Source organism: Cannabis sativa, chromosome X (assembly GCF_029168945.1).
Source record: "Cannabis sativa cultivar Pink pepper isolate KNU-18-1 chromosome X, ASM2916894v1, whole genome shotgun sequence".
In the NCBI taxonomy this organism is placed as follows: domain Eukaryota; kingdom Viridiplantae; phylum Streptophyta; class Magnoliopsida; order Rosales; family Cannabaceae; genus Cannabis; species Cannabis sativa.
The window spans coordinates 14,177,159-14,193,657 of NC_083610.1; the positions used below are offsets into that span (position 1 = coordinate 14,177,159).

At 30.0% G+C, this 16,499-nt stretch overlaps 1 protein-coding gene across 1 annotated transcript; it reads right to left on the reverse strand.

The window, feature by feature from the left end:
* Nucleotides 1-340: 340 nt before the first annotated feature.
* On the reverse strand, nucleotides 341-14,349 carry LOC133032045 (uncharacterized). The gene is made up of 18 exons (XM_061105865.1): nucleotides 14,331-14,349; nucleotides 6,628-6,742; nucleotides 5,671-5,773; nucleotides 5,095-5,164; nucleotides 4,936-4,974; nucleotides 4,717-4,834; nucleotides 4,544-4,601; nucleotides 4,385-4,449; nucleotides 4,206-4,212; nucleotides 4,024-4,084; nucleotides 3,839-3,898; nucleotides 3,648-3,667; nucleotides 3,476-3,541; nucleotides 3,134-3,301; nucleotides 2,448-2,705; nucleotides 1,834-2,046; nucleotides 1,171-1,442; nucleotides 341-1,022 (listed from the first exon to the last, which is right to left on the reverse strand). The coding sequence occupies exons 1-18, from the start codon at nucleotides 14,347-14,349 to the stop codon at nucleotides 884-886; spliced, it is 1,851 nt and encodes a 616-aa protein (XP_060961848.1). The 3' UTR covers nucleotides 341-883.
* Between the last annotated feature and the right edge of the window lie 2,150 nt (nucleotides 14,350-16,499).

Below are 16,499 nucleotides of genomic sequence, written 5' to 3' on the forward strand. Positions count from 1 at the left end.
TCTGAAAATAAAATTAAATAAAGGTTAGAATGTAAAAAAAAAAAAAAAATTATATACTAAATCGGTGTAAATTCAAAATTTAACATTATTAATGATGTAGAATTAGACCATAATTTAGTGTATTATTAAAGTAAAATAGTGTAAAAAATTCACACCAATTTAATAAAATAGTATACGATTAGATATGCTCTTAGACTGATCAATTATCTTCAATGACTAATTTTCCATTAAAATCATTTATCTTCAATCTAAAGTTGAGTTTCAACCATCTTGTAAATCTCTTTTTTATTTTGCGTAACATCTCATATTTAACAAAAGAAAAATTCTTTAAATTCTCATATTTACGAAAAATTTCCATTCGCCAAGAGGGAATATAAGTGTTATCAAAGGCTAATTACATTAAAATACTGAACAATGTGTCATTAGTAGTTTTACAACTAAAGTCCAACGAGGAATTTAATCAAAATCTCATGAATAATCCACAAGCATTTGACACAGATATTTCGAGTAAACCATTTATCTTTTACTTTTTTCCTTTTTCGTATTTAAAGTATTTCGTGATGAGAAATTCAGATTATACAAATTGAGTATTATTCATTGTCCAATCTAAAACGCTAGAAATAAATGAATTTGGAAATAATTTAAATAACAAAGATACAATTAATTGGCTAATGCTACATTTGGCCTACACTCTCTGAAACTTCCCTTTTCTTTTTCAATCTTCTTCACCATTTTTCATCTTTTTCTGCAGTAGCAAATCAAGTCCTTGAAGAACCAAAAGAATAGATCATCGGCAGGCTTCACATACCATAAAAAGAAGAGCTTGCCCAGTGTACAAAGAGAAGATGCATAGTTAAACACTTTAAAAGTAATCACTTATTTCTCAGTCTGATCTGGGGCGATTTGAACCGCCTTTGGGATTGTACATTGGTAATAGCCATCGCGACCCGTGTTTCCTTATCCCGTAACACCGCCAATAAAGTATGAATAATGAAAGTACTACACCAAGGGGAATTGCCCATCTGTTCCGAACAACGAAAAAAAAAGCCAAATAAAAAACACAGTAATTGAGTATTAATTGTGATTGAGTGTGATAAGATTTATATCTCATTTGGTAAGTGCCCTACATGAACTTCTGATTGAGGATCAAAGAAAGGAGAGTTCATTTACCTGTCCAAGTCCAGTACTGGGCTGTAAACAAGTGTTTCCCAAGTGGCAACTATCACATGCCAAACCGGGTTGTAGTAAAGAGACTCAGCTGTCCAGAACATCCTTGTGTATGTTTCTAAGAAAATGAAGAGTATCCATGCCCCAATTTCAAGTAAAATAAACTTTATGATGAATCTGCCTAACACCACCATGACAAGGGAGAAGGTCACCAACCAATTGAAGAGCCTGTTGTTATATTCTTTGATAAATAGAGAGCGTGATCTCCCCAACATCTGCAGAAAATTGTATGTATGATAATTCAGTTATCTGGCTCCAGCATACCAAACTGACATATTTCGACACTGAATATGTAACTAGATTAATTAATTTTATTATGGCAATAAAGAAAGTCAATTGGTAATTGTAACTTCTTAGAAAAGAACAGTTTGCGAAATTAAATTGTCATAGGTCGTTTTTGTAAGGGTATGTCTAAAATTTTTGCAGTTGCAGACTATGTCAAGGCAACAAAATTGTCAAAAATAGAGATGAAGCCAAACAATGAATTATGGCTTCATTCTGCTATCCAAATGACAAACAAGTATCAAAATAGATTTGAACTTCAAATTTTAATAGCTAAAGGAAATGTCAAACTCAAACAAAAAAGAACGAAAAAAATTGACCAACCTTCATCATTCGATGCTCATAGCTTGCTTTTGAAGGTCCTACACACTCCTGCTCAAAACTTTGATTGCATTTCAGGAAACCTGCATTGAATTTCGCCATTGTAGGAAGTCTGAGAACCTGAAGATGATCCATTTCATCCTCACACGTGGTATACAATCCCTCACAGAGCTTTGACGATTTATTTTCATTTGCTAGAATAACGTTCTTGTAAGCCTATATAATTTTTCTAGAATTAGTAATCGTACTTCTAGCATAATGCAAAACCGTAATATGATATGAGTACGAAATATGTTGGAGTGAAGAAGTCCAAATGGAGTTCAACAAACACAATTAAGCACCATAATCAATGTCTACAGGTTTCACCACTGACAAAACTTCTATTTTGTTCATGAAATAATTGCTCAATAATTTTAGATATATTCTCCCAGAAGTGCCCAATAATCAGATAGAAGAAAGACACTAAACAGCACTGGAAACACCCAAGAATTTTAGAGCAGGTACACTGATCACGTACAGTATATAACCTAGTACCATCTATTTAGTTGTATATACTATATAACCTAGTACAACTTCCGATTACGTATATATAAATATATGTGTAGTTGAATGAATACCTTTTCTATTTCCTCATCTAGCTCCTTAACTGATTTCTTTGCATGGTGACGACCAAAATGCTGCTGCTCAAAAAGTTGCATTGCTTCCTCTCTGGAATTTTGATGGGCATTTTGCAGAGATTCTTCAGAGAGAGGTAAATGCAACTTTGCCATCATATCACTATACAGCTTCAAACATCGCTCAAGAATACCCTTATTAAAAACCTCAACAAGAGAGCCAGTTGATGGGATCTCCCCTTTATTCAAGGCTTCAAGGATCTGAATAAGAAAATATTAAAATGCATAGTATTACCATCAAAAAGCAATATATGTGTGTAAATTTCAATTCATGTACAAGAGATAGCATCCAACATAACAAAATGAAGTATACTATTTTGTATTGGTAATAGAATAACAAATCAAATAATAACAATAATAAAATTAAAAAAAAAAAAACTATATTAGACATATTGAAGGCAAAAAATGAATGGCATAACAAATAAATGTGCACATAATCACGTTTCATTTTGATTGTTGTTGCTAATTTTAGAAAAACGTATCAATAATACAAAAGTTTGATAGGATCACCAATGTTAACAAAGGGGCTTAAAACTACTACTCTTTACAACATATTATTAATCTCCAATGACAGGAACTTTTTCCCCGGTTTTCCTGTTTTAATTCACATGAGCCAGCTTAAGAGATACCTGCTCTAGAAAAGATACAAACTCCTTTCCATTAAGAGGTTTTCCCCGCACAATCTTTGGACGAATAATGCTGCCAACAACATCTTTTAATTGCTCTCTCTTCTTGACATAACTTGGGTCAAGTTCACCATCATTCAAATCACATAGTTTTGTTCGCTGAAGATGAGGCTGTTTATATGTACAGAATTCAAATTCACCATAGAATCAGATCACATAAATAAAATACTAAACATGAACAAATAAATATATACACAGCCTTTAGTGTGCGTGAATACATGTCATACTTATAGAACTAGGAAATTAATATTGAATGGACAGCAAATATTAAAGTAAAACTCGTACTTGCGGTAAGCTAAATGCTGTGCTGTTATCACCCATGATAGCCAAGGAATCTCGAATTTGATTAACCTGATAAAAACACAAAGCAAATCAAAGATAAGTTCCAAAAGAAATCTTTAAATGAATAATTGGAAAAAATGGGAAAATCAAGAAATCAGATTATTAGAGGATATACCAGATCTATATTTTTGTCCCCTGCATTTTCAAAAAACATCAACAGTAAGAGTTTGTTTTTACAAAAACAGCTAAGGTTTTGGTAGTATAATAATAATAAAAATGACCCTTGCCTTTCACTGCTAGGCTTGCAACTTTTTTAAAAAAAAAACAAAAACAAAAGAGCTCAGCCAATGAGCAGAAAAAGCTGACCTTCACTGTTAGGGACACGATGGAGAGCTTCAACCACCATTTGGTGCACAGATTTCCCTTCTGCAGGACAACAAGAAGGTAGAAAAATATTACACAATTCGGTTCTGAGCTTTAGATCTATTGGTAAGTTGTCACATAAATCACAGATCAGGTTCCTTACAAAAAACATATCAAATGAAACTTACGGAGAAAATCACGCTGGATAAGCCACAAAAGCTTTGCAGGTTCAAAAGCAATATCTTGCCCCTATTTATGCATATCACACGACACGTATCATCAGAAATAGCCAATAGAAATCATTAGAATCATAGAAAATAAATTGTATGGTAGGGGGAGGTAATATATACAAAAAGGTTTTGTAAATTACCTTCACTCTGTTTGCCATGAAAAAACCAAGCCACTAAAAAAATTAGTTTTGCCAATAAAAATATAGACAATAACCAAAACATTGTTAAATGTTAAAACAATTGCTAAGTGGCAAAATACAGTAACTAAGATGCCTAATAAAATATTTTGAAAGAAAGAAGGCAAGAAAAAAGCACGAACCTTCCATAAAATTCTTCGGCAAGCTCAACTGCAAATGATAGTCGAGAAATGTCGGCCTCACGTATCTACAGAAATGACATAAGGAAGTTAATTTGGTCAAAAGAGTCGCAAGATTAACTAGCCTTCTAAAATAATAACATCAAACTTATTGCCACTAACCGTCTCAGGCAGATTATAGATAAGTACAGAACTCAAGACAGTAGCCAGAGCGAAAATCCTGCAGAAGCAGGGAACTCAGTACAGGAGAAAAGGAAAGGCACACCAAAGAAAAACAGCAGTTAATTAATTTATTTGTTTATTTTAAATTAGTACTTTATTGGCATGGAAATTACCGGTCATCATATACATTTGATTTCCCAACACTCTCAAAACCCTCTGTATCAAGGAAAAGCACAGAAGTTTTCACTCCATCGATCGTCATTTCTCGTGGGGTTCCCCATACCCATATCCCTGAAACAGATATTAAGAAAGAACAAAACTGTCAGATAGCAGCCACATAAATGAAAGAAGCAAACTATTATTACGCACATCAGTGATTTCAAGGTAATTACCCTTTGTTTTTGTGTCACGCATGTGTCCAACACCAAAGCCTGAAGAAAAAGCATTTGGATATTCAAGGATACTACATCATATAAACTAACCAAACTATGCAGAAAGATTAACGCAACAAGACCTGTTCAGAAACAATACAAAAATAAATAGGACTGCACCTTCGGAACAAGAAAGCGAGAGAAGCTGATTAAGCAAAAACGATTTTCCAGAGCGGTAAGGTCCAATAACCTGAAGAACAAGCCACCAATGATATGGAATCAAGCTAATGAAAAGTATAGGAAGCTCATAAACGTAAAATCTGACCAAACTCATAAATAAGGATACTCAAAACAATTACTTGCACCTATTTTTTTTTCACTGAAAATGAAAAACACTATTACATGTGTAGATTTTCTGGTTCAGCTCCAAAAATCCACACAGATTATATTTTAAAACATTAAAGAATAAAAAGAATGATGAAGAAATATTTGGAAAGAGAAAAAAAAAAAAGACAAGCTCTTTTAGCATGAAAACAAGAAAAAGAATGAGCAGATTTCCTATGTCTGACATGACAACTACTTAATCTTTACATGCTAAATAGGCCATCTCAAGTGTATTGAGGGTTTCCCAAAACAATTGAACCTCATGAAGTTCAAAAATATACCTTTATGTTAAACTTTCAAGCAATAGCGTAATTCAAAAATGAATAAAATATATTAATTCTTAGTACAAGCTGCTCCATAAAATTATCTTACTGCAACAGCTGCAATTGGAGTTGTTATTCTCTTGATGGCCTCCAAACCTTCCCTTGAAAGCTGAAGTTTGGTATGACCAGGATCGGGTTCGACAATTGGGAACCTGAGCATGCAGTGTTGCAACAATTGTTAGATATTGCGGCTTGCAAATGTTATTTGCAGAACAAAAAATTATGTGTAAATCTTTCTGAACAATTTACCTAAACAACTCTTCTAAAATTTAAGCAGTGAACAAAAATATATTGCATGACAATTATGTGCCCCATAATGATATCAAACTGAGAAGCACTTGTAAAACAAACAATCTCAGAAGATAACACAATTAGTTAATAACTCCGTTGCATCAATTTAAGTTCTCATTAGTGTAAACATATTGTAGAGGTTACAAAGGGGCAGTAACTGTCAAGTTTAATATAAACAAAGCTAAACCAATTTATGTTCAAAATCATTATTTGTCGAACAAGTTACATAGCCATCAAATCAAGAACCCATGTAAGAAACTCTCCGATATGTGGAAAGCATGCATTCTAATATTGGCGGTGCCCCTTCTATTACCATTACAATAAAATTAGTAAATCTAATATGTGATATTAGAGCGAGTATTTCCATGTTTAACTATCCAAACTAGTCCAATAATTTGAGAGACCAAACTGAAAAGCAACTCTTTTAGCATATCAAATCATTTTCTGTGACCAAATTACGAAGCGAAATTCTTCACTATGGCAAGAAACATAACTTAAAAGATTCACCTTTATCACTAACAGCTAACACTTAATAAGATCAAACTTAACAATCACAAAACTAAACAAATGAACATTCCAATAATTGTAAATAGCTTCATTCTAGTCATAGGCAAGATTAAAAAAAATGGAAACACACACACATCTTCGAACAAAATACATACTTTCTTATTTTTATTAAGAAAAAGAAAAAAATGAACAGTGGGAAATGACTTACGCCTGGTTAAAATTCTCGACCGAGAATGACCCAGATGCTAAAAGGAAGCAGGAAATAGAAAAAATCATGAACCAAGAAGAAAACTCCATTGCTGAAGATTGCAGAGACCGCCTATCTCACCAATGGGGTCGAGTCAAAGACCGGTGCACATAAGTGTACGGGGAAATCAACCATAAGAATGCAAGGAAGAGAAGCAAGCGGGTTTGGGGAAGAGCGTGGAGATGGAATGGGATCTGAAAAACGAAAGGAGAAGGGTGTACGTTAAGAATCGTGGGAGATCAACATAACAAGCGGATTGTTTTGGTTTTTGGTTTTTGCATTTTCACAGAGAAAGGCTCAGGATTTGGAATTTGTACTGTAAAGTAGCCGATAAATGCCCTTTCGATTAAAATAATAAATAAATAATGTATTGACCATTGAGAATTGACTGAGTTTTATCTTTTTATTTATTTTATTTTTTTTTTAGCTGTAATTCTACGTTACTATTTAGTATTTACACGCACGTTGGGGGAAGTTGTCTGTCTGGTCGCTAAGAGCACAACTCCATTGAAATACCTTTATATGTAAAAATTTAGTTAAAAATGGTCAAATGGATCATATTGTTATAAAATAATATAAAATAATATAAAGTAGAAGAGAAGAAAGAAGATGAAGAGAGAAAGAGAAAGTGAATGAGAATTTCTGAGTTGTTTATTCCAATGGGGTGAACCCCTATTTATACAAATACAAGAGTGAGATATTAAGAAACTAAGAGAAAAAGAAACTAAGAAAAAGGGAATGTTGATTACATTAATGGTAATAAATAAAAGATTTGGACATCCACATAATTAATACTATTTATAACACTCCCCCTTGGATGTCCATAATAACTGCCTCATTAAAAATCTTGCTGAAAACTTGATCAAAGGAAAAAGAGTATAGTGTAAGCTAACTCCCCTCATTTAGGCATTTGTGGAGATCTTTTAATCGACGAATTTCGATCTTGTCTGCCGTCTTCTCAAATGTTGATGTTGGTAATAACTTTGTGAATAAGTTTACAAGATTGACACTTGATTAAATATGTTGAACACCTATATGTATTTTCTTGAAGCGTATAAAGAAGAATTTTGTGAAATGTGTTCTAACTCTATCTCCTTCAATGTACCATCCTTTTAGTTGAGCGATGCAAGCAGTATTATCCATAGAGAATTGCTTGGGTTGATACTTCTTTATTGGGTGCAATCCATATGTTTCCCAAATATGCTATGTCAATGATCTCACTCACACACATTCTCTACTTGCTTCATAAAATGCAAGTATGTTAACATGATTTATAGTTGCCTCGTTAAAAACCTTGCCAGAAAAACCCAGTGGGACAAAATCTGAGCTAGGGAAAAAGAGTACAATATATATTTCACATTCATAACTATTTGTAAGTTGCCTCGTTAAAAACCTTGCCAGGAAAACCCTTTGGGACAAAACCTGAACTAAGGGAAAAAGAGTGCAACATGAATATGTCTCCCCCTCATGCACATATGATCCATAATTCTTTTGGTGATAATATATCTCATAAGATTATTGTTATCACTTTTAAAATATCACCATATATGATCTTTGATCATATATTTTCTATAACTCTTCTAGAGTATGTATGGACATCTAAATTATAGATGAGGGGTTCGTGGAACATTAATCTTTATCCAACTAATTGTATCATTCATGTGTGTACACAACTTTGTTCATACGAAAATTTAAAATTTCAAGTAGATATGAACATAACACATTAATGGTACTACAAATTTTCATTTGTGACAATGATGGTACTCCAAGACCATATATTTATTCCATCTTGTTTTATGATCTTAATTTCCATATCAAATGATCATATATCTATAATTCTTAATACATATGAAGTACTTCAGGACTTCAATACTAATGAACAAACTTTATACATTTAATATTTCTCGATATACAAAAGAAATAAAAGTTTGTTTTGCAATTAATCAAAAACTCTTCAAGAGTCTATCACAACGTATAATTTACGTATTTATATTGCATAGACAACCATAGGTATTTTTCAAACAATAATTTACTTACATGTCTTTATTTCATACAAAGATCTTTGTCATATAGTGCGCGCGCCTTAGAATTTATATCACTTAAGACATGTATTAAATTCTTCTAGAATTTTTAGATAAGGCTTATTTCAAATTCTCACTATATTAGGAGCTCCAAATAAATAACCTTTTGTTGCAACATTTATGTGACGCTTATAAATCCTCATAAAATATATTCCAGGCTATAATCAAATCATGATTATATTTTCTCAATATTTAAGCCTTACTTCAATCAATCTCATGTCTATGCAAACTTTGTACAACAATTCATTATGTATAAATACATATATGCAAATTTCTCATTAGAAATATTTATTTGCACACCCTACAGGTCTTACTTCACTTTATGTGAGTAAATTTGCCTGGATTGCGTCATAATATTTTGGCCAAAAATCAAAATTTATGTCGATGATTCTCGACAAATCTAATACCATGATCCTTGCTATCTCATGTTAGTTTATTGCATATGCAAACATTCAATATTTATTGTCGACAAAAATTTCAATAAATAATAATTTCCTCCCATATTGACATAACTTATAGAGATCTCTTTAAATTACATATTTTTCAAATATGTTTATCATTTATAGGTACCTATATAGAATCACTTCAGGGATTCAATTATGATCAAATGTGTTATGTCTAACTTCTCTTGGGAGTCTTTTCGAGTACCGTTTTCATCACGGTTATCATTTTAATACTTTATAACATTAAGGTATCTCCATGAGTACCTCTAGATTTAACAACTTCAGGGCAAATCAAATGAACATTTATTAATAATTTCTACATTGTTCATTTACGCTTCAGGCGTTTTCAACTCATTCTATCTCAACTTTGAATAATATTGATTTGCAGTTGGTATATATCATTTTGAACTATATTGTTCTTATATACTTTGTGCAAGGATCATTTTTCAAAAATTATCATCGATCCCAACTGCTTCTCTCCCCCTGATCGAGAGAATTTTTAAAAATTGTGATATCTAATAATATTAATACACCTGTAGGGATTTCAATATATCACAATGAATCAATATCTATTTAAACTCATATATATTATATGACATTGAACTTCAAGTTCAATAACTTGATTTCAAGTTCAATACTTATGAACTTAATTCATTTCTAAGAATGAGTCATACGTGTATAATTAGAAATACATAAATTTAGACATTTTGTAAATGCATGATCATATAATCTTATCACATCGATAAGAAACTATGCAATAAAAATCTAACAATGGCTCAAGATTGCTAAGAAAATATAATTTAAATATTTTCTATGTGGAAATATATGCACATTCTTCTTTTGAGCCTGATAAAAAACAATGAGAAGAATCTTCTGGTTCTTCAACAAAATTTAGTCAAATTCTTTGACAATTTATTGCATATGATTGATCATGTCAAAATAATTCAATTCATGAACTTCAGGTTCACTATAATTTGTATTTCAATGAAACTTTCAAAATGTAATGTAAATTCATTACAACATAATCATTACAAGTTTCATTTTTATATACACGAATAATATAATTATATTATTCTCCAAAACATATACACTCTTCAGGAATCACTATCATCAATTCAATGATGTGTATAATTTAAAAGATTCATGACAACTTCATCATGTTATTGTAATGGTCAAATAGATATAACCATAACATATCATTCATTTTTCCTGATATCTTTTTAACAAGTCGTCTAATTTATTAATAGACTATTCATCAGTCTAATTATCATGACTTGATATATTATGTATTTAAATGTACAACCAGTACATATAATAAGTAATTTCTTATCACTTTTATAACTAGATAAAAGTTATACATCTAGGTACATACAAATATATTTTACTACTCCAAGTAGCAATTGTATGTAAGACTTCTTCAAGAAGCTTTTCAAATAATCATTTTGTGATTCTTTATCACTTTGATTATATTGGATCACTAACAAATGTTAGTAAGTTATATATTCACTTCTGGGAATATGCAAACTGAATTATATAGTAACTATATATATACATATCATGTACTAACAATAGTTTGAAACTATTGATTTCAAGAAATAATAAAATATGTATATATTAATTTGCTTTTGGCATTGCCAATATATGTGAAATCTATATTCTTTGAAATAGAATTTCATGTCTATTCATTCTCTTTAGGGAATGATATTTAAATATTCTAAATGTACAATAAATTTGTACAATTCACATTCTATTCAATAATCAAGTATACTTTTATCTTGATTATAAGTATGTCCGTACTACAGGTACGCGACCACTATTATTCAATTCCACACATGATATATAAATTTCATTCACTTTGATTATGTGTGGTATCTCATCTTTTAGTTGTTTCCACTTTTTCTGAAAATATTTGAGTAGTAAATAATGTCATTGATTATTTAAAATCATTACATTCACTTCGGGGAATGACGTTGAACAAGTAGAACATTATTATAAATTTCTTAAAAATTTATTACTTGTTCATCCATAAAAAAATATAAGAAATTATTCAACAATTTCTTTTACGATATTTCAAAGAATATAAGAATGCAATTTTTGCATAGTCTCCAAGATGTATGCAAAATTTAATCTTTAATATATGTCAGATTCAATAATTTGCAACATTGCAAGTAATAACAATGTATAATAACATGACTAATACGAGGAATCTTTAAAAGTGATTGACTTCAATTCGTATCATTCTCTGCAGGGAATGATGAACAATAAATACTGCCTCATGTATTTAAATAACATTAGTCATGCTCATTGTTATTCTTATACTTTGATGTTTCAATGCAATTTTCTTAATATTCTTTTTGGATATTCAAAACCCACTATAAAATTGCATCAATAATAATCATTTTTAATGATTCTTTAGTTGTATTCACATAAATACAATCTTTTTTTTTTTTTTGACAAATATAAAACATTTACTTCAGGAAATGTTTGTCAAAATCTATATCGATATTAGATTACTTTTCATTGTCCTCAAAGAATACAAGAATATATATATAAATATGTATTCATCTCTTTCATTATATATCCATCAACTATATAATGAATATTACGTTTGCATAATCTTCAAGATCTATGCAAGATTTTATTGAGGACGCATAATCATCAGGATATATGCAATATTTTATCGAGGATGCATAATCTTCGGGATATATACAATTTTTTATCGATGATGCATAATCTTCAGGATATATACAATATTTTATCGATGATGCATAATCTTCAGGATATATGCAATATTTTATCGAGGATGCATAATCTTCGGGATATATACAATTTTTTATCGATGATGCATAATCTTCAGGATATATGCAATATTTTATCGATGATGCATAATCTTTAGGATATATGCAATATTTTATCGATAATACATAATCTTTTGGATATATGTATAATTTATATAGATTTTCTCTATCATATCATAGGCACACATATATTGTAAATATTATGAATGATAAGAACATAATATATATATATATGAAATTAATAATAAATATATAAAAACATATACATACATATATAATATATAGATATATAGATAAAAAGAAAAAAGAAAACAAAGGATTCTTGAAATTGTTTCAGTCAGATAAGTATATATATAAATATATATTTAGTGTATCATGACTTTGAAACAATTCAAGAACTTTAACAAAATACTTACATTGGGACATAGCATAGACTCATGCTTGAAGCTTGGGCAGAGACTCGTGCTGATAACGTGTTATAAAATAATATAAAATAATATAAAGTAGAAGAGAAGAAAGAAGATGAAGATGAAGAGAGAAAGAGAAAGTGAATGAGAATTTCTGAGTTGTTTATTCCAATGGGGTGAACCCCTATTTATACAAATACAAGAGTGAGATATTAAGAAACTAAGAGAAAAAGAAACTAAGAAAAAGGGAATGTTGATTACATTAATGGTAATAAATAAAAGATTTGGACATCCACATAATTAATACTATTTATAACACATATGAGTTACTGTAAATTTATTTATTTATTTATTTTTTTGAGAAAATACTGTAAATTTATTTTAAAGAATGGTATTAAAGTTATTTTTAAAAATTTTACTATAGCTTCTCTAAATGTAGCTACAATTATTCATTAAGCTATATTTATTTTATTATTATTTTACTCTATTATTTCTCTCTCATACAATCTCTTTCTTTATTTTATTGATTTTTTTCCATTATTTTTATATAAATGTGTATTGAAAATAATAATATTTAAATAATACGGAGATAAAAATAGAAAAATTGATGTATGATGTAATATAAAAATTTGAGGTAAAATAGAAAAAGAAGAATTTTGGTAAGGTAAGGTATTATAAAGAATAGTTTAGAGAGAAACGATTAAGAGTGCTCTAAGATTATAATTTACCATCAAACTTTTTTCTCGAACTTCTAAAATTAAATATCAAAATATTATTTTTTTAAAAAAATTTACAACATAAACTTTTAAATTTTATATACTTAAATATTATATTTTTTTTCACAAATTAAATTATTTTACCTCATTCTGTTAGCTATGAAAAATAAATGTGTGTACGGCTGGGACTAAATTCCATTTATTTCTTAAAAAAACAAGTAAATCAAATATTTATTTATAATTTTTTTAACAATAAATTAAACTTTTATTGAAATTAATTAAAATAGAGTACAACGAAAAGCAAAGATGAAAAACTATCCATTAAGCTAGTTAATTATACGTGCTTAGTTTAGAGAGAAACTATTAAGAGTGCTCTAAGATTACAATTTACCATCAAACTTTTTTCTCGAACTTCTAAAATTAAATATCAAAATATTATTTTTTAAAAAAAATTTACAGCATAAACTTTTAAATTTTATATACTTAAATATTATATTTTTTTTCACAAATTAAATTATTTTACCTCATTCTGTTAGCTATGAAAAATAAATGTGTGTAAGGCTGGGACTAAATTCCATTTATTTCTTAAAAAAAAGTACATCAAATATTTATTTATAATTTTTTTAACAATAAATTAAACTTTTATTGAAATTAATTAAAATAGAGTACAACGAAAAGCAAAGATGAAAAACTATCCATTAAGCTAGTTAATTATACGTGCTTAACTAATTCATTGTAAGATAAATATGAATAAGGGATACGTTAAGAAAATTAGAAAGCAAACTAGTAATAACTTCTAATAGAGTCCAAATCATTAGAAAAAGAATATCTCATAGATAAAACAAAAATTCAAAGTTGCATAGCCAAATTTAAAAGAATTAAGTGGAAGTCCCAGGCCTAAACGACCAATCCAATGCCACCATAAGAGTTACCGTTTCGGCGTAGATAGTTGTGGAATTCCCACAAAACCAACATAATAAATAATAAGGTTGAAATTTCGTAAAGAAAAAAAAATAAAAATGAAGCATGATATAATAAAATAACAATAAGATCACCAGAATAAAATAAAGATGAGAAAAATGAACATAAGAATCTGAGACCAAAGGAATAGCCTCCCATCGTCCACTACTATAAGTAAAAAACTTATTGTTGTAGGTGATTAAAAATATAGTGTAACAATCAATCTTCCATACATATCACTAACCAAAACATATCATACCAGTCTTGCCTTTTGGCATGTGTTTGTAAGTTTCTCTCAAAAGTTTTAGTTTGTCCTTTCTAGTTTGACTTTTTATGGTCCAATATCTCAACTTTTTTGTCCAATGGCTTCGAGTAGTCGAGTCGTGCATGATTTGGAGGATCAATATTTGAATATCGAACTTAAAGATGAAGGGAGAATGGTAGAGTTTGATAGCGTGGATGAGGAAGAGTTACTGGTAGATGATCGATAGTGCTTGGTGGGTCATTTTTGGAACGTGAGAGCGCTGGATTTTGAGGCAATAAAACACACTATGGTAGGGCCTTGGAAGCCAGGGAAAGGGTTATTTGTAAAAGAGTTGGCTTCGAATCTCTTCTTATATCAATTTTACCATGAGACTATGAGATCGATATTAAACGTGTTATTAATGCCAGTCCTTGGACGTTCAATAGGTTGCCATTCTTGTTTGGAAGGGTGACAAAAGGTGGTGATCCAAAAGCGGTGAGTTTGAATAAGCTTGATATGTGGGTCCAAATTCACAATCTTTCGTCCAGGTTTGTGATGGAACAAGTGGCTAAGGAGGCGGCTAGGACCATCGACGATTTTGTCGAAATAGACCCAAAGAATAATGGGTTATGGCGTGATTATTTGCGTGTTCGTGTCACCATCAATATTGATCTCTCGCTAAAATAGAGGATGAGGATGAAGAAGACGGGTGGTGAATGGTTTTATGCTAACTTTAAATGTGAGTATGTTCCGACTTTTTGTTTCATATGCAGTATCATTAAGAATTTTTGCCACAAACTTTTTGATACGCTGGCTGAAGAGATTGTAAAACTGTATGGGAATTGGATGCATGCTTAGCCTCGAAAGTAGAATTTTTTGATGCTTTCTCAGTACTTGCGTACGGATACTGAAGCAGATGAGCATTTTTTTAGGGGTGCTTTGGCGAGACAAGACGATGGTAAGGAGGACATCATGGTGGTCAACAGTTACCATTTACAGCTGGGGAAAGAGTTAATGTGCTTAGTGGGAGTATCAATCAATCTCTTAAAACGGGTTTTGTGAGACCCGATTCAAACCTAATTGGGTCGGGATGAAATTTTGAGCAAAAATTTGATGAAAACTGTGGAAAAATAAAGGGTTTTATTCAGGTTTCAATTTTTAAGAGATCTACGGATTTAATTTTGAGTATACCTACATAAACTTAGGTAGATCTAATGAAATACATCCAAAAAATATGAACTAAAATAAATCGGACTATGGTGGTAATTTTGATCCAGTCCAATTCAAAAAATAAGTTGTGTAAAAATATTGTGGATTACTTAGTAATGAGGTTTGCCCAATCAATTTTGGTCAATAATCAATTTATTGAAAAACCAAAATTTGATTTCATAATGAAAATTCATAAACCCTAAAAGTTTAATCTTATTTTTTTTTTTCCATTTATTCAATAATTTCATGCATATAATATATTAACATAAAGAGAATTTAATGAAGAATAAAACTCCTAAAATTTTGAGATTAAACAACAAAAAAATCTAACATATAATTGCGAAATCAATATGTAATTAGAAATTAATATATAATTAGAGATAATTAACCTATATCAATCAATTATTACACAAATTATTGGTCCTAAATTATATACAATTGGCGATCTGATACCATAAACTTAAGATCAATTTTTATATAATATAGAACACAATAATTATACATAATAATTAGGTATGTGTACCTAATTGATCCATAGCAATTACCATAATTTGATAATGTAATACTATCAATTAAATCTTCCTCCTCAGGTCTCTAAATCAGAAGCAATTTCATTTTTCTGATTATCAAAAGTATACAATTGTGATGAGACAATATGTATTTATAGAGTTAGGGAGGGAACTCAACTACATAACCCTAGTTGGGCAGGGACTGCTCATCAAAGGCTTCAGTTAACTAGAAAAGTCTCCACTTCTGCTTCAACTAGATTTTACATACACAGATACTATGCCTATCAACTATTAATCATTAACAATATGAGCTAATATAACAAAGAACTATTCAATCAACCGAACTTTTAATAAAACTAATAAAAGTTAATGTAAGTCTAAATAAAAGTCTAACAGTAACAAGGTTAGGGAGGACCATTTTCGACAAATTTTCAATTATTTTTTGATAGATTTTCGCTGGTTTGTT